Source organism: Heterodontus francisci, chromosome 4 (genome assembly GCF_036365525.1).
Source record: "Heterodontus francisci isolate sHetFra1 chromosome 4, sHetFra1.hap1, whole genome shotgun sequence".
NCBI lineage: Eukaryota > Metazoa > Chordata > Chondrichthyes > Heterodontiformes > Heterodontidae > Heterodontus > Heterodontus francisci.
In genome coordinates, this window is record NC_090374.1 from 160,530,260 (window position 1) to 160,550,187 (window position 19,928).

Below are 19,928 nucleotides of genomic sequence, written 5' to 3' on the forward strand. Positions count from 1 at the left end.
CAATGCAGAAGGAAAAGGCGCAGAGACCTGTTGACTCTGCTGTCTGTCCCTGTTTTCTATCCTATGTATCTGGGATAAATGTTCCTTGGATGCAAATCAGGGAAAGGCTAGCCCTGAAAACTTTCTGTATCAAGAGATGTTCCTCTTTGTTTGAACTCATGCCACCTAAACAACTTGGGCTGGATTTTGTTGAGGTCCCGATGCCGGGATCCATGGTGGGGGGTGGGCTTGGAAAATCGTACCGGCAGCGGCCTACCACAGAGTCCAACGCCGGGAGTGCTGGGCCTAATCTTCCCGGTGGTGGCAAGGCTCCGTGGCGGCCCCCCGCCGCTGGGTGACGGGACTCGGCTTTGAATTTGTAAATTATGAGAATGAATAAATGTAAATTAAATTATAAGCGATCTTACCGGGCTGCCCAAGATCTTTTGAGTGGCGGCCGGCACTCATGCCCCTTCGCTTTCCCGTCCGGGGAAAGTCGGCGCCACCGAGGTGGGGAGGGGGGTACTTAGGATTTTTAGTGCAGTGGGGGAGGACACGGGGTCCAATCAGCATTACTAGTGTAGGGGAGGAAGAGAAGGGGTGACCTCTGCACTTTGATCAGTTTGGGGGGGTGGGGAAAGTCAATTCTTCCAGGTAAGTGTTTTTTGTGGGGGAGAGGGCAACTATTGCATGTAATTGTTATTGGTGGGGGGAAGGGATGGGGTGATAGTTTATTTTGTGGTGCACTGGGGTGGGGTTAGGGCTTTAAAAATTTTAATGTACTGGAAGGGCTGGCTGCTCTTTAAAAATGGTGCGAGCACCTGCGCACAGGCAGCTGACGCCATTGCCGGCGTTGCAGAGCCCGCCCCCCCCCCACATGATTCTTGGGGGACCAGCCCGAACGGCATATTATGTTGGGCCGTCGAGTGGTAGATCGCGGCGGCATGGCGGTGCACAGCTCCTGTGTGCGGGCCACCATTTTTTTCACCCACCGTCACTCCTGGCGGCAGGAGGGTAAAATTCAGCCCCTTGTTTCTGTTTCCATCAGTCTCATTCCAGAGTCATGTCAGTTGACTAAGGAACCATTTATATCATTTGCTTCAAAGGTCCCCAGTAATTTATTCCATTACTCTTTGTGTATGAAGAATCTCTCTTTACTACCCTTATTCCTAACTTTGTAATCTTTAAATTGCATGGCCAGGTATTTGGAGAAGCAGGGCCCAAATCATATTTCCTACACTCTACAACACAGTGCTTTGGGAATCCAACTCAGCCAAAAGAACTTTTTAAATCACCATTTATCTATCTCAATAGCAAAGTTGGACAGAATGGGACTGACTCTCACCTTGTTACTGCTTCAGTCCTACTGTAAAAAAGTGGGCTGGTTCGACAAAAATAGCAAAAAATAAGACATTACTGACTTTCCTTGTTTTCACACCCAGTGCAATTTTATAGGAGGTCCTTGAAATAAGTGACCAGTGCGTGGTAAACAAATAGCAGCCCAATGAGCAGTCATCAAAGGGATCATTGGATGCTGCTACAAAAACAATAAACTGTGCCACAAAATTATCCCGCTTGCTGTTGAGCCCTCTGTTAGCAAATTTTGTGCCAGCCCTTCCAATTGGCCTGTCAGCTCTTGATTAGTGCTGGCAGCTCACTAATTCTACTATAATGCAGGCCGATCACCAAGATCAATCAGAACTCCTGTTGGCAACATCGGGTGGTTGTGGGAGGCGGGAGGCAGTAGGAGTTGTACAGCCACTTGTTTTAAGGCACATCAGTGATATTGGATGATGTTTGGCTTGTAAAATTGTTTCTTAGGAGTAACACTGCACCGGGGAATCACAGTTAAAAACTTATTGATAAAGTTTTGGGTAACTGCCTTGCTGATAGGAAGCATTGAGCATTTTATAGTGTTGAATCACAGTGCCATTATCAATGCTTACAGAAACCCCTTAAATATTCTTGACCCTTCCACCACCTGTGTTTTGCCAGACTGCTGGTTTAACATCCAATTCTGGATAAACCACAATTTCATTCAGTTAATCATTGCGGAGATTGTAAGCATCACTTTTTACCAGTTCTATCCCCATCCCTGGCCATTGTCTTACATTATACCAGACTGTTCGCAACCTTGCTATCCTATTTGACCCTGAGCTTAGCTTGCTAGCTCTTATCCTCTCCATCTCAAAGACCACCTACTTACACCTTTGTGGCCTGGCTCTGTTTCTGCTTTAGCCCATATGCTGCTGAAACCCTCGTCCATGCTTTTGTTACCTCCAAACTTGACTATTTCAATGTTTTCTTGCCCTCCCACCTTTGATCCACCATCAATTTTAGTTCATCAGAACTCTGCTGCCCTTATGCTGTGCACTCATCCATTACCCCCATGCTTGCTGACCTACATTGGCTGCCGGTGCCTCCAATGCCTCAAACTTATAATTGCTTATCGCTGTTTTAACCCATTTGTGGCTTTGCCCCATCATAGGTCCAGATCAGTAAGCCTCTGAGAGCTCTCCATGCCTTCAACTCTGGTCTTTTGTGTGTCCCCACCATCAGCCATTTAGGTGCCATACTCTGGAATTCCTTCCTTAAACCTCTCCACATCTCCTTTAAGACACTTCTTAAAACCGGTTTTGGCAAACCTTTTCTCACCACATCGAATATCTTTCTTTGATAGTGGCCCATTTTAATCTAGTTATCCTTCTGTGAAGTGTCTACAGACATTTTTCTACATTAAATATGAATATAAATTTGTTATTACATATTAAGAAGTAATAGTCAGATAACGAGCATGTTTTTAAAACATGCGGATTGAAGCAGGGAAGGAAATCTGAAAGAGGTAAGGAGTTGTAAAGTTTTAAGATTGTGGAAAAGAATGAGCATAGGAAATGGTGTAATAAGTGTCGATTTCAATGGGTCGATGATGTAGGGAGGTAAAAATATATGTTTGGATGGTATGTTTGGAGTTTAGGAGGAACAAAGTTCATAGAAACTGTGAGGTAAAAAGAGTTCGAAAAGTTCTAGTATAAGAGGTGAGAGCTGAGAGAACTAGAAGTAACTTGAATAACATACATTTTACTATATAGGTCTTGATGGCTTTAAAATTGAGGCTTTTCTCCAGAGAAATTCTTATTCCCCAGGTGTACAGTAGAGAAAAAAGATCCAAAACTAGTGATGCTGGGTCTCTACTCCCTTTACATTGCCCAGATATTTCTAGGGCATCTCTGATATAGGTGGACCACTTGTGAAATAAGCAGGTGCTATCATGGAATCCCATGCTTATGAGACAGTGATAATGTTGCAACATCTCCCACATCTCAGTTCCCTGCCATTGCTTGTGGAATCCCTTGATAGTACCCAGCCTGTTCAGCTCTGAGAAAGGCTTTGATGCAAAACTCTGGAACTGGCCAGATGGTAGAACAAGCAGGATGGGCCTTTGAACTGGAAGCTTTCTGGCTTCTGTTTTGTCGCAGCAGCCAGAAGACCCTGAAGGCAATGACTGATACTGCTGCTGCAGGCATTACATGATTTTCTTCAACCATTTCATGTGCTTATGGTAATGGCTGAAACTGAAAATATAGGCAGGTTTTGGCCCGGTCAGACAAGAATGCACTTGGATGGCAGGAGTGAAGCCCCAAAGAAACTAGTAGCACTTAACCTGTGGAAAATGACACCGAGAACATGTGATTCTGGATTTCAGATTAACAGAAATCATTCAAACGGTGTTGAACTATATTAGAAATACCAGAAACAGAAAAAGCAAATACCTTGTAATGTAGCAATTAAAAGAAAAATACACTGTGTAAGCATCAATATTATTTTACTGAGAAATGACACAATATTATACTAATATCTTCATAATTTATTTTCATTAAACAGTTAAATTGCCAGGCATAAGAACTTACATTGATCCTCATACCTATGAAGACCCAAGTCAAGCTGTTCATGAATTTGCCAAGGAAATTGATGCATCATGCATTACTATTGAAAGAGTCATTGGTGCAGGTGGGTTAGATGATAAGAATCCTTGTTACTTTGTTAGGTCCTGTGCTGTTACAGTAGATAGAGCTACTGAACATTCACACCATTTTTATTTCTCATTTAAGGTGAGTTTGGTGAGGTATGCAGTGGCCGTTTGAAGTTACCGGGAAAGAGAGAATTTCCAGTAGCCATCAAAACCCTAAAAGCTGGTTATACAGAGAAGCAGCGCAGGGATTTCCTTGGTGAAGCAAGTATAATGGGGCAATTTGACCATCCAAACATCATCCACCTTGAAGGGGTGGTCACTAAAAGTACGTAACATTCTATACCTTATCTACCAAACCAATAAGTCAGACACAGTGCTATGCAACTGCAGATTGTGATTATATCTAGAAATGTAAATCATAAATCATTATTTTCAAAGTCTATTTGAATTCAAAATTTTAATTTATTTCCAAAGAAGAACCATGCATTCTGCATATAAATATATATATTAAGGTACACATCTAATTAACCTGTACTGTTGTGTATATTAAAGTTGATTCTGAAAAAACTGTTAGATGTGTGAATGAAATGCTTTTCAATAAAGTACTTGTTAGCTTGTTCAACACTGGGTCCGTGTTTCGCATTGTTTAACTTCATATAACCAAGAAATCGGTTATTATATCAGATTGGTGCACATGGACCGTGCTCTTTTCTTTTAAAGCAAAGAAGTTTCTGACTAGATCCCCCTCAGTTGTACAATGATGTTATTATAAAAGTATACTAATGTTGCAATTACTAGTCTGATATTCATAACTATAGTTATTTTGTTAGGAACAAACCTAAGGTTCAGACTATCTTTTCAATGTACTGGTAGATTTTGTAGTAACTCTCTGAAGGAAGTTAAGGATAGCATTAAATTGAAAGAAAAAACATACAATTCTGTGAAGAGTAGTGGTAGGTCAGAAGATTGAACAGAATTTAAAAAGCAGCAAAGATTGACAAAAAAAAAATGAGGGAGAAATTAGAGTATGAGAGAAAGGTAGCTAGAAATATCAAAATGGATAGTAAGAGTTTCTACAAATATTTAAAAAGGAAAAGAGTAACTAAAGTGAGCATTGGTCCTCCAGAGAGTGAGTCTGGGGAATTAATAGTGCAAAATAAGGAAATGGCAGAAGTATTGAACAGATATTTTGTGTCTGACTTCACTGTAGAAGACAAAAGTAACATCCCAGAAATACTTGTAAATCAAGAGATGAAAGGGAGGGAGGAACTTAAAACTATAATCACCAGGGAAAGGGTACTGAGAAAACTATTTGAACTAGGGCTGACAAGTCCACAACGACCTGATGACCTGTTGAGTTAGTAGATGCATTGGTTGTAATTTTCCAAAATTCCCTAGATTTTGGAAAGGTCCCATCAGATTGGAAAATAACAAATGCAACTCCTCTTGTACAGAAAGGAGGGAGACAGAAAGCAGGAAACTACAGGCCAGTTAGCCTAACAGTTGTCATAGGGAAAATACTAAAATCTATTATTAAGGAGGTTATAGCAGGGCACTTAGAAAATGTTAATGTGATCGGGTAGATTCAACATCGTTTTGGGAAAGGGAAATCATGTTTGACTAATTTATTAGCATTCTTTGAGGAAGTAAAAAGCAAGGTGGATAAAGGAAAACCTGTAGATGTGGTGGATTTGGATTTCCAAAATACATTTGATATGGTGCCACATCAAAGGTTACTACACAAAATAAGATCTCATGGTGTAGAGGGTAACGTACTAGCATGGTTAGAGGATTACTTAGCTAACAGGAAGCAGAGGATAGTGAGAAATGGTGCATTTTTGGGTTCACAGAATCACAGAATCATTACAGTGCAGAAGGAGGCCATTCGGCCCATCGTGTCCACACTTTATCTCTGAAAGAGCAATTCCCTCAGTTCCGTTCCCTGCCTTCTCCCCAGAACCCTGCACATTCTTCCTATTCATATAACTGTCTAATTCCCTGTTGAATGCTTCAATTGAACCTGCCTCCACCACATTCTCAGGCAGAGCATTCCAGACCTTAACCACTTGCTGCGTGAAGAAGGTTTTCCTCATGTCCCTTTTGCTTCTTTTACCAAATACTTTAAATCTGTGCCCTCTCATACTTGATCCTTTCACAAATGGGAACAGTTTCTCTCTATCTACTCTGTCTAGACCCCTCATGATTTTGAATACCTCTATCAAATCATCTCACAGCCTTCTGTTCTCCAAGGAAAACAGTCCTAACTTCTCCAATCTATCTTCATAACAGAAATTTCTCATCCCTGGAACCATTCTCATGAATCTTTTCTGTACTATCTACAATGCCCTCACGTCTTTCCTAAAGTGCCGCTCCCGGAACTGGACGCAATACTCCATCTGAGGCAGAACTAGTGTCTATACAAGTTCAACATAACTTCCTTGCTCTTGTACTCTATGCCCCTATTAATAAAGCCCAGGACACTGTATGCTTTATTAACTGCTCTCTCAACCTGTCCTGCCACCTTCAATAACTTATGCGCATATACACCTAGTTCCCTCTGCTCCTGCACCCCCTTTAGATTGTACCCTTTATTCGATATTGTCTCACTATGTTCTTCCTACCAAAATGAATCAGTTCACATTTCTCTGCATTTAACTTCATCTGCCACCTATCTGCCCATTCCACCAACTTGTCTATGTCCTTTTGAAGTTGTACACTATCCACCTCACAGTTCACAATGCTTCCAAGTTTCATATCATCTGCAAACTTTGAAATTGTGCCCTGTATACCAAGGTCTAGGTCATCATTATACATATCAGGAAAAACAAGGGTCCCAACACTGATCCCTGGGGAACTCCACTACAAATCTTCCTCCAGCCCTGAAAAAAATCCATTAACCATTATTCTTTGTTTCCTGTTACTCAGCCAATTCCATATCTATGTTGCTACCGTCCCTTTTATTCCATGAGCTACAAGTCTGCTCACAAGTCTGTTGTGTGGCACTGTATCAAATGCCTTTTGAAAGTCAATGTACACCACATCAACAGCATTGGCAAGCTGTAACTAGTGGAGTGCCACAGGGATCGGTGCTGGGGCCTCAACGATTTACAATCTATATCAGTGATTTGGATGAAAGGACCGAATGTATGGTTGCTAAATTTGCTGATGACGCAAAGCTAGATAGGAAAATAAGTTGTGAAGAGGACATAAAGAGTCTCAAAAGGGATATAGATAGATTAAGTGAGTGGGCAGAAATTTGGCAGATGGAGTATAATGTGGGGAAATGTGAACTTGTCCACCTTGGCAGGGAGAATAGAAAAGCAGTATATTATTTAAATGGACAGAGATTGCAGAACTCTGCATTACAGAGGGATCTGGGTGTCCTGGGAGATGATTCACAAAAAGTTAGTATGTAGATACAGCAAGTGATTAGGAAGGCATATAGAATGTTATTTATTTGCAATGGGAATGGAATGTAAAAGTAGAAATGTCTTGCTACAGTTCTATAGGGCGTTAGTGAGACCACATCAGGTGTACTGTGTACAGTTTTGGTCTCCCTACTTAAGAAAGGATGTAATTGTGTTAGAAGCAGTTCAGAAAAGGTTTACTCGACTGATTCCTGGGATGATGGGGTTATCTTATGAGGAAAGGTTGGTCCTGTATCAATTGGAGTTTGGAAGAATGAGCGGAGATCGTATTGAAATATATAAGATCCTGAGGGGGCTTGACAGGGTGGATGCTGAGAGGATGGTTCCCCTTATGGGAGAGACTGGAACTAAGGGACACCGTTTAAAAATTAGGGGTCTGTCATTTAAGACAGACATGAGAATTTTTTTTTTCTCTGTGGGTTGTTAATCTGTGGAATTCTCTTCCCCAGAGAGCATTGGATGCAGGGTCATTGAATATTTTTAAGGCTGAGTTAGATAGATGCTTGATTGACAAGAGAGTCAAAGGTTATAGCAGATAGACAGGAAAGTAGAGTTGAGGCCGCAATCAGATCAGCCATTATCTTATCAAATGGTGGAACAGGCTCCAGGGGCCGAATGGCCTAACCCTGTTCCAAAAATTTGTATGTTCGTATGTACGTATGTAGAATACACTACATATGCTTCATCTCAGCTATTAATATATGCAGTTTTCTTTCAGTCAATAAATGAGAAAAGATTTCCAAGCAGACATCCCACTCTCATGTTGATCATATGAAGAAAATCATAAAGCATAACTGCCCACAGCCAGTAAAATATTCAAGGCTAACAACAGAATATTGGCTTATAAATTTCACACTGTCTGATGTCTGTAAACTCCCAACTTTGCTAAGTAGTTAATTGATTACTCTATTATATTTCTTCTTGGTGCAGTAACTCAATACAGCACTGTTTTCCATCATATGTTCTCAGATTGCCTTTACAATATAAAAATTGTTGCCCTCATACTGTTCTTCACCAGTAACCTGTGCTAACAAGCTTTAATGAACACACATATGGATTCATTTTGGGGAGGTATGTTAGTCACAATAGTATGCTGTGAGGTATTAATTATACGCATTAATAAAGCAAAGTTTGTATTAACTTTGTAAAGCATTAACCAACAAATTTGCAATTCTACATTAATACTCAATTCTATATTTTCTAATATTAATGTTACTAATCATTAACTACTTGTATTTTGGAAAAACGAAAACATTGTAAAGTGTTATCTTTAAACAAAATACAGTAACACTACAACATAAGAATGAGAACATTAAATACTTCTTGAATTTTAAGGTGTTTATGAATAAAGTATGAATTGCTGCAGTTGTAAAAAATAAAATCTGCTTGACTTCCTGTGTTAATAGTTTTGGCAACATACATTTTATGAACTGATGAAGACACCTCAATGACTGATTACTCATTTGTTTAACAGGTCCATTTTTCTTTCTGTATCCGAGCTTTGACTTACTGTCTTAGGACATTACCATTGTGCATGATGATAAAATAAAGTCGGTGTCTTTTTTTTAAACCAACAGCTGCTACACTGAACCTGTCACAGTTTTTCTATCAAATTCTAATTGTTCAAATGTTCTCAGAAAGACAACACTAAGTTTTCTTTCTTTTATTCCCAGTCTTGTGTGCATGCAAAATAATGCTACAGTGGAATTTTTATTACTTAATACACTTATTTGAAAAGGTAGATTGAATAATAACATGATCCAAGGACAATGAAGTCTAAATTAATGTTATGTCATGAAGCACATTCGTGTAAAATAATGTACAAAACTGGAGTATATTTCATAAATAAATGGCTGTGCTAAAAGTCATTCGTTGAAAATATATAAAGATTGAACAGTAAGGAAAGCAACTCTCTGTTCATCACTTCTTTCATACTCTATGATCTGTGATTTGATATTTCAAGTTTTCATGTACATATATTCTGAAAAATTAATTATCTGAAATGAATTGTTTTAATGCAGCATACATGTAAGCTAGGCTGTAGTTTTTTTTCCAAAAAAGTAGAATATCCAATTCTAATGACATTCATTTTTTTTAATGATCTATCACATACATAATTACTACCTTACACCATTTTGAAGCCTAATCAAACAAACTGATCTATAATGCAGTGTGCAGGACCAAAATATGATTCCAACCAATTGATAGTCTGTCAATGTGCAGTCATAGTGACTTCTGTCTTGCTTCCTGGGACAATCCCCCACTCCCAATTAAGTTTCTTTGGTCTTTGACATTAATAGCATTGTGTCATAATGTTGATAGGATGAAGTTATCCATTTCTCTCATACAGTAGATTTGTCATTGCTGTGCTGTGACTACGTTTTCTACTACAAATTGAGGCAGCTATTGTTACATAGATAGGTAAGACCAGAGGACAGGGAGGGCATGCAAAAGATATATGTTTAATAAGGGGATCTAGCTAGGTAACTTGTTTTACTAAAGTAATTGCCTCAAACTAATTCATAATATTTTTATAATCTTATATTTGTGAACACTTCCTATGAACAATTACCATTATAAATAGTGACATCAACATTTATAATAGAAACTATGCAAACTTGTCACACTGTGATTACACTCTCCACTCTCCTACCAGTAACAACACTGCAGTGTCTCAGTTTTACATCTCCTAGCTCCTGAGCATGTACTGCAGAGAAACTCCTGTTTCAGTCATCTATCTCTCTGTTTCCCAAATTTTTATACATTTTTCTATTTAATTATCAGTAATGTAAAAATAAGGACAGAATATATGACTTCAAAATGCCAACTGAATTATATGCTGAAGTCCAATTATCCCCAATGCTATAATTCTGCTTCACCTGAAGGCTACATTTGGTCTTGTGTGAAAAGTCACAGGGAAATTGAGTAGTATGCACTTTATATTTGCCTAATTAATCTGGAAAAAAATGGGCTTGGTCAAATTAATTTTTCATTTACTGGGAACATGAATGGTATAGTTTTTAATAGTGAAATAAAGGGATAGATTTTCAGAATCAGTGGACCTAAGTACAGAGATCACTCACCAAAAGCATTAATTCAGATAAAACTTCACTATCATTTTTATTATTGGAATGTGGTAAGACATTGCTATTATATAGTGTGGAATGCCAAACCCATATAGGATAGACGAGGTAAATGGAGCAGGTTCCCTTCCCTGAAGGGTATTAATGAACCAGATGAGCTTTTCCCCACAAACCACACAGTCATTTTCAAGTGCTATTCCCTAATTTACCAGGATTTGTGAAATTGAATAAACAACTTGTTATTATGGGACTGGAACTTATGACCTCTGAGTTGTTGTGTCCAAATCCATAACTACTGGGCTACTGTATGCTCAGTGACCTGAAAGTTAACTCTGTGTTGAAGTTACACTCTGAAAACCAATCATCGGATAAACCAATACTCAAATGACCTGGGGAAATAAAAATTAACTCATTAAAGAATTTATTTTCCTCCTTATGCTAACTTAGCAAATAAAGTAAATGTGAGCAGAAAGGGGGAATGCTGGTCAATAATAGCACTAAAGTTAATTAATGGAGAAAAATAAAAAAAACTGTATGATAGTCTGAATAAGCTGTTGGAGTTGAAAAAAAAACAAGAAATAAAATGTATATGTTTTTATTGATGAACATGGCTTACATTATTCCTGATGTGATGTCATTCTTTTGTAAGAAACTGTAGGGTTGATTTGTGATCTGGTGCTCCCAGTGGGGAGCACCACTCACAGGGAGTGAATCTTGGGAATCTGTGACTTTCCATCAAATAAAATTCACAGATGGAAAATCATGGGCTACGTGCTGGAAATTTCTCAGCATTTGCTGCTACAACTGCATCTTCTATGTGTCTAATGTTTCTGCAGTAATTTTAATAAATTGCTTCTCTTTTTATATATATTTTAAGGTAAACCAGTAATGATAGTGACTGAATATATGGAGAATGGCTCTCTTGATACTTTTTTAAAGGTGAGTTTTTCACATTTCAGAAATTAAGCCATCAATCAATTGGCAATATATTGGTTTAACTGTTTCCTTATTAATTATTGATGAGCTAGGAAATAATATATTTTCACAACGTATAAATGGTCTTCAAGTTAAAAAATCAATGCAGTGGGATTAATTTTATGAGTTAGTGTTCCTAATGTGCAGCCTTGCTTGACAGGAGGGTAGATTGAGCAATCAAGCACAGTGGTCAGCACAGTGGTCAGCACACCCACTTCACAGCTCTCCTGCTTTTCTGATCTTTAATATTAATGACCAGAAAATTGGTCTGGCTGCATTGACCTCTGTGCCAAACTGTCCATTCTGCCCTCCTGTTGTGGGTCTACCCACAGCAGGTACCATTTGGTTAAATGTATCCCAGCCTCGATGTTTATACTTAAATTGCATCAACAGACTACATAGTGGGAAAAAATGTTTAGCAAAAAAATTGGATCATTTGATACAGGGCATATGATTCAGGTTAATATTTTTGTTAAAATAATTCATGATGTTGAAAGAAATAGAGTCACTAATTGAAAATACTGCAATTGTTTTCAATCAAATCTTAAAGCAAGTCTAGTTGGTGATGTCCAAACGTGCACTGGCAGAAGAAAGCCTCATCATTGCCTTTTGGAAAATCACAAGCGGCACATAAACTTCCATCCATTCAAATCAATGCATTAACAATGGGCAAGGTTCTGTACCACCAGCTCGTACACAGAAAAGCTATTGCTAGAGATGCTCTGGCTGTGGTTGGATAGGTAAGACTGGAACCATACAAAGGCAGTCCCACTAAGCTGAATAAGGAGGGAGGTATTGGAGAGGGATAGTGTGGTCAACTGTGTCAAAAGCTGCAGAGGGGTCAAAAAGGCAGGGTGGGATACTACACCATGATCACAGTCAGAGAAACTAGCATGTGTGACAATTAAAAGGATTTGCGGCAGATCACTCACTACTCTTTTTATGATTTTTGGAAATTCTGCCAGAAAGTAGAGCAAGCCCCTCCAGTAAAGATGCCACAAAAAGAGGCAGGAAAGAGAACTTGCTTCCTCTACCTTGTCTGGCCTGCATGATGATGTGATTGACCTTTTAATGGCAGTTTGCATGGAAATGAAAGGGCAGGTGATAAAGAGGATAAATGGAGAGGATAAATGGATAGATGATAGGGACTACTTGTTTGAAGTGGGTTGAGAAGAGTACCATGTTGAATTTAGGGGGAAGGCTAAGAGTGCTAGGTTGAGATGGAAGAAGAGCTTGTATGAAATGGGAGGATTGGAGGAGGAGAGAGTGCCTTGAACAAGGTCTGAATTTGGATAGGATACAGTGTCTCTGTGAACTGGGGCAGCGGGGAGGTTAAATATGGGAGAATGACTGTTGAGATAATTAGATAATTTTTCAGTCTGATTGACCTGTTGAAAATCCAAATGTCACTTTGTTTTTTTCTTTCTCCAGATTGAAAGTCTATCAATTGTGAAAGAGGAAAGTGTTTAAAATGAAGCAAAATGCATCATTGTTAATGTAAAATTCTAATTTCTCCAGAGGAGTCAATCCCCAGACACCCCTAGAAATCACCATTAATTTTGTGATTTCAACATTTGGATTTTCCCTGTCAGGCTTTCATGTCATTGTGCTTTTTTCTGTTCAAAGTGAAGGAATGCTGTGCATGCTTGCAGCTGAATTTACAAAGCCTGGGTAAATTACATATTTTCACGTGGTTGATAAATCAGGACTGTACTTGTTTTGTCTGCTTTTTGGGGGTGTGTGCTAGCTTTCTTGAAGCACTTAGTGTGCTTTTGCTAGTTTTCCATAAGAACATGAGAAATAGGAGCAAAAGTAGGCCATTCGGCCCCTCAATCCTGTTCCACCATTCAATAAGACCATGGCTGATCTGATTATGGCCTCAACTCCGCTTTCCTGCCTGTTCCTCCATAACCCTTGACTCCTTTTTAGCTCAAAAATCTGTCTAACTCAGTCTTGAATATATTCAATGATCCAGCCTCCACTGCTCTCTGGGGAAGAGAATTCCAAAGATTAACGACCCTCTGAGCGAAGAAATTCCTTCTCATTTCTATCTTAAAAGGGAGACCATTTATTCTGAAACATTGCCTCTGAGTTCTAGATTCCTCCATGAGGGAAAACATCCTCTCAGCCTCCACCCTGTCAAACACCTTCAGATTCTTATATGTTTCAATCAGATCACCTCTCATCCTTCTAAACTCCAATGAGTATAGGCCTAGCCTGCTTAACCTTTCCTCATAGGACAACCCCTTCATCCAGGAATCAAACTGGTGAATCATCTCTGTACTGCCTCCAATGCAAGTATTTCCCTCTTTAAATAAGGAGACCAAAACTATATGCAGTACTCTAGGTGTGGTCTCTACTTCCCTACTTTTATACTCCATCCTCCTTTGCAATAAAGGCCAACGTTCCATTTGCCTTCCTAATTATTTTCTGCATCTGCATGCTATCTTTTTATGATTCATGTACAAGGACTTCCAGATCCCTCTGTACTGCTGCATTCTGTAGTCCCTCTCCATTTAAATAATATTTTCCTTTTCTATTCTTCCTACCGAAGTGGATAACCTCACATTTTTCCACATTATACCCCATCTGCCAAATTTTTGCCAACTCACTTAACCTATCTATCTCCCTTTGCAGACACCCTGGGCTGCATTGTATGAGCGTGTCACAAGTCGCGGCGGCACGCTCTGAAGTTTGCGCTCTGTCCACACGGAGTGGCCACTGCTGAGCTCCCGCAATATTTTGCATGGGGGCTTATTGAAATGGAGGGGCCCCTAATGATGTAGAGTGAGTGGCCGCTCCATTCCTGGAAATAGCGCGCGACACCAATTTTAAAGGGCTTCAAGCCCTTCAGGTGAATTTACATTTTTAAAGAGACATTAATTTGACATGGAGTTACAAGTGTCAATAAAAGATGAAAGCCCCTCTACCAGGCCCCACAATGACCAGACGCTTTATTTTTGGGCCATTCCCAACAAGAATTTTTTTTTCCCCAACCCAAACATCACCCCCCTCCCCACCGAACCTCGTCGCTTTTGCCCTTCAACCCCTTCCCACCATCCCCTCATCCAATGGAATAAGTTTTCTCTGCTCCCCACCCTCACGAACTGAAAATTAAACTCCTCCCCCCTCCCCACCAGTGTCTCGCCTCAGATCCCCAAACAAGCCGCCCGGTCCAGGTAAGTTAATTTACATTTATTAGAATTAATTTGACTATGTAAATGAGGGCTCCGCTGCCTTGCGACTGGTGGGGCGGGGGGGTGGGGGGAGCCGCACCAAGGCCTCGCCACCACCGCTACAATGCAGTGGGGCCTTCGCAGCGTTGGGATCGAGGCACACCTCTCCCAGAAGAATTTTCCAGGCCTCCCCCCCCCCCCCCCCCCCACAACGACCCCTGACATCGGAGGGCTCTCTGTGTCCTCCTCAACTTGCTTTCACACCTATCTTTGTATTGTCTGCAAATGTGGCTACAATACACTCTTCCTTCATCCAAATCATGAATAGAGATTGTAAATAGTTGAGGCTCCAGCACTGATCCCTGCGGCACTCCACTGGTTGCAGTTTGCCAACCTGAAAATGGCCCATTTATCCCAACTCTCCATTTCCTGTTGGTTAGGCAATCCTCTATCCATGCTAATGTATTACTTCCAACATCGTAAACTCTTATCTTGTGTAGTAACCTTTTATGTGGCACCTTATTGAATACCATTTGGAAATCCAAATACACTACTTTTTAAAAATTCTTTCATGGGTTATGAGCGTCACTGGCAAGGCACAGTATCTGTTGCCCATCCCTAATTGCTCTTGACAACTGAGTGGCTTGTTAGGCCATTTCAGAGTGCAGTTAAGAGTTAACCACATTGCTGTGGGTCTGGAGACCGAATAAGAGCAGCGTGCTTCCTTCCCCTGAGGACATTAGTGAGCCAGATGGGTTTTTAAGACAGTCAATGATAGTTTCATGGTACTATTCCTGAGACTAGCTTCCAATTCCAGATTTTTATTAATTAATTGAATTTAAATTCCACCAGCTGCCATGGTGGGATTTGAACCTGTGACCTCAGGACACTAGCCTGAGCCTCTGGATTACTAGATCAGTGACATTACCACTACGCCACTGTCTCTACTCGTTCCCCTTTATCCACATTACATCCTCAAAGAAATGTAATAATTTGTCAAACATGACTTCCATTTCCTCAAACCACATTTTTGTTATTCGTTCATGAGATGTGGGCATTGCTGGCTAGGCCAGCATTTATTGCCCATTCCTAATTGCCCTTGAGCAGGTGGTGGTGAGCTGCCTTCTTGAACTTCTACAGTCCTTGAGATGTAGGTACACTAAAAGTGCTGTTAGGAAGGAAGTTCCAGAATTTTGACCTAGCGACAGTAAAGGAACGTTGGCTCTACTTGATTGTATTATGATTTTCTAAATGTCCTTCTACTATTTCCTTAATGATGGATTCAAGCATTTTTCCAATGACAGATGTTAGGCAAACTGGTCCATAGTTTCCTGCTTTCTGTCTCCCTCCGTTCTTGAATAGGGGTGTTACATTTACAGTTTTCCAATCCACTGAGACCTTCCCAGAATCTAGGAAATTTGGAAGATTGCAACTAATGCATCCAGCATTTCTGAGCCACTTCTTTTAAGATCCTAGGGTGATGTCCATGAGGTCCAGGGAACTTGACAGCCTTTAGTCCCATTAGTTTTCTGAGTAGTTTTTTCTAATGATAACGATTGTTTTAAATTCCTCCCTCCCTCTTGCCCCTGAATTTTTGCTAATCTTGGGATGCTTTTAGTGTCTTCTACCATGAAGACAGATACAAAATATTTGTTCAAAGTCTTTGCCATTTCCTGGTTTCCCGTTATTAATTCCCCAGTTTCATGCTCTAAGTGACTAACTTTTACTTTAGCTACTCTCTTCCTTTTTATATACTGTAGAAGCTCTTCCTGTCTGTTTTTAGATATCTTTCATATTCTTTCATATTCTAATTTCTCCCTCTTTTTTAGTCATTTTTTGCTGGTTTCTAAAATTTAACCAACTTTCTGGCCCACCACTAATCTTTGCAGAATTGTACCCATTTTCTTTCAGTTTGATACCATCCTTAACTTCCTGAGTTAGCCAGGGATGGTTCATCCTTCTCCGAGAGTCTTTCTTTCTCATGGAATATATCTTTATTGAGAGTTATGGAATATCTCCTTAAATGTCTGCCACTGCTTCTCTACTGCCTTATCTTATAACCAATTTTCCAAGTCCACTTTAGCCACTTTGTCTTCATACCTTTATAATTGCCTTTATTTAAGTTTAAGACACTAGTTTCATGCCCAAGTTTCTCACCTTCAAACTGAATTTGAAATTCTATCATGTTATGAACACTCTTCCTGAGAGGATCCCTTACTATGAGCTCATTAATTAGTCCTGTCTCATTACACATTACCAAGTATAAACTAACCTGTTCCCTAATTGATTCCATAATGTATTGTGCTAAGAAACTGTCCTGAATACACTCTTTGAACTTGCCCTCAAGGCTACCTTTGCCAATTTGATTTGTCCAATCTGTATGAAGATTAAAATAGCCCACAATTATTGTAGTAACTTTCTTATAAACTCCCATTATTTCTTGATTTGTACTCTGTCCTGCAGTGTAGCTACTGTTAGGGGGCCTATAAACTACTTCCACTGGTGACTTCTTTCCCTTGCTATTTCTTACCTCCACCCAAACTGATTCTGCATCTTGATCTTCTGAGCCAACATCATTCCTCGCTACTGTACTGATTCCATCCTTTATTAACAGAGTTACCTACTTTCTTTCCCTTTCTTCCTATCCTTTTGAAATGTCAAATACTCTTGAATATTCAGTTCCCAGCCTTGGTCACCTTGCACCCAAGTCTCTGTAATGGCTATCATCTCAAAGCCATTTATATCTAATTGTGCCATCAGTTCACCACTATTTAGTTTAAAGCCCTCTCTACAGCCCTAGTTTGGCAGGGCACTGGTCTGAGCTCAGTTCAAATGAAGCCCATCCCAACGGTTCAGCTTCCTCTTTCTCCAGTACTGGTGCCAGTAACCCAAGAATTGAAATCCATTTCTCCCTCACTAATCTTTGAGCCACGCATTCAACTCTCAGATCATATTTACCCTATGCCAATTTGCTCGTGGCTCAGGTAATAATCCAGAGATTGTTATCTTTGTGGGTCTGCTTTTTAATTTCGCCCCTAGCTGCTCATACTGCCTTAGCAGAACTTCTCTCTTAGTCCTACCTATGTAATTGGTACCTACATGCATCATGACAACTGGATCCTGATTCCAGGTTTGCATATATGTATTTTTAAATTCATTGTTGGTGGGAATTTTACACCCGATGTCTTGTTACATGACAGCAGGAAGTGGATTCATCCAGACTTATTGGAAAAGTACATAGCTGAAATCCTGCCCCCATGAGGGAAAATATTACAACTGACTATGGGACTTTTACATATAAAATAACTACAACTTTAATTGTTTGAAATGATATTAATGGTGACTTTAAGTTGGACCTCATTATTTTTCATCTCTGAAGGTGCAGAATCAATGCCAGGTGGCACATTTGTAAAATGTTCTTTAGTTGATCGCTGGCTTTGAATTTAATATCTCAAAATTTCTGAAGTCTTGTTTATTTTGATGCAAGGAATTTTTGTACTTTAAAGGTAAACGTCTTTTGATGTGTGTTTGTGCTTTCTGATCAGACAGGAAAAGCACAGCACTGATATGTAAAAAAATCCCAGAGCTATTCTGTTCTTTGAAATGTTACCTAATTTTGCCCATGCCCTATTTAATTTCTTCGAGGAGGCTCTTCCTACTCCCCGCACTCCACAGTATTCCATGACCAAAAGGACATGCAGACAACTAGTTCTTGAGCTTCTGCTGGTGCATCTCTAGTCTTAATGAATTAGCTGATGATAGCAGATGAAAGCTTAACATGTCCGCATGATTGTACTTTATTCAGTGTTTTAGCAGCGACATTACACAATTTAAAATGGATCTCTTTCTTCAAAGCCACATGTCAATGCATTTACAACTAAAATACAGTTCAGTCTAGTCTTTGCTCATTCTTTTACAAAATTATTATTTAATTGTAAAGGTACCAAATGACCAATTTTTTAACTCTCCTTTAGAAAAACGATGGCCAATTTACAGTAATCCAGCTAGTAGGAATGCTGAGAGGAATTGCCTCTGGAATGAGATATCTGTCAGACATGGGTTATGTCCACCGAGATCTGGCTGCTCGAAACATCTTAGTCAACAGTAACCTGGTCAGTAAGGTTTCTGATTTTGGCCTTTCCCGGGTACTTGAAGATGACCCAGAAGCTGCTTATACGACAAGGGTATGTGAAACTACATTTGGTCTGTGTTGTTTTTGTTTGTAGTTTGAATAATAGGTGATGTAACAAAGGTTGCAACAGTATAAAGGACAGATATATCGGACCCAAGGTGTGGCATACAACACAAAAGAATTTGGAAAATTATAGCAGGTTATCAACAGGCAAATCATAGCTTTCCCATGGCCTAAAACTTCCCTGTACCAAAAAAAACGAGTTCCAGATATTGACACTGTCTGGTCGAGTTTGATGTGCAGGAAAGAAAATGTCTGGGGCTTTGCTGCTTGTATTCCTTGTCGCCTTTCTTTGGATTAAGGTGAAGCTGCAACAACTTTTATATTCCTAATATAAACATAGAGTTCTGGCTTCAGTTTTTCTTTATTCATTCTTGGGATACAGGATCACTAGCAAGAACGGCATTTAATGCCCATCTGTAATTACCCTTGAGAAGGTGGCGGTGGACCTTCTTCTTGAACCACTGCAGTTCATGTGGTGAAGGTATTCCCACAGTGCTGTTAGATAAGGAGTTGCAAGATTTTGGCCCAGCGACAATAAAGGAATGATAAAGTTCTGGATGTAGGGCTAGACTTTGGTGGTCAGTAACTTACTTATTCAATGAAAGCTTCCCATGTTTCATAATGTAGTGCAGGCAGACAATTGGAGAAAATTAATATTTCACATGGCACAAAAACAACACCTTGCATTTACATAGTGCCTTTAGCATAGTAAAAATGTTCTAAAACACTTCACAAGGGTGTTATCAAACAAATATTTGATGCTGAGTCACATAAAGATATATTAGGACAGGTGACCAAAAGCTTGGTCAAAGGAGTAGATTTAAAGGCGTGACCAAAAGGAGGAGGAGGAGGTAATGAAACAGGGGAGTTTAGGGAGGGAGTTTCAAAATTTTGGGCTTAGGCAACTGAAGACATGGTTAGTAATGGTGGAGCAATAAAAACTGGGGATGCATAAAAGTTCAGAATTAGAGAACCATGGAGATCTTGGAGGGTTATAGGGCTTGAGGAGGTTACAGCAATAGGGTTGGGCAAGGCCATGAAAGCATTTGAGCACAAGGACGAGAATTTTAATATTGTGATCTTGCCGGGCCAGGAGTTAATATGGGTCAGTGAGCATAAGTG

At 39.7% G+C, this 19,928-nt stretch overlaps 1 protein-coding gene across 1 annotated transcript in view; it reads left to right on the forward strand.

Moving 5' to 3' along the window:
• Nucleotides 1-19,928, forward strand: part of LOC137369368 (ephrin type-A receptor 5-like) — a 389,228-nt gene that overhangs the window by 340,267 nt on the left and 29,033 nt on the right. Inside the window, exons 10-13 of the mRNA XM_068030470.1 lie at nucleotides 3,862-3,987; nucleotides 4,089-4,274; nucleotides 11,338-11,399; nucleotides 18,586-18,795. Of these exons, the coding sequence (XP_067886571.1) occupies nucleotides 3,862-3,987; nucleotides 4,089-4,274; nucleotides 11,338-11,399; nucleotides 18,586-18,795 (584 nt within the window). The remainder of the gene's footprint in view (nucleotides 1-3,861; nucleotides 3,988-4,088; nucleotides 4,275-11,337; nucleotides 11,400-18,585; nucleotides 18,796-19,928) is intronic.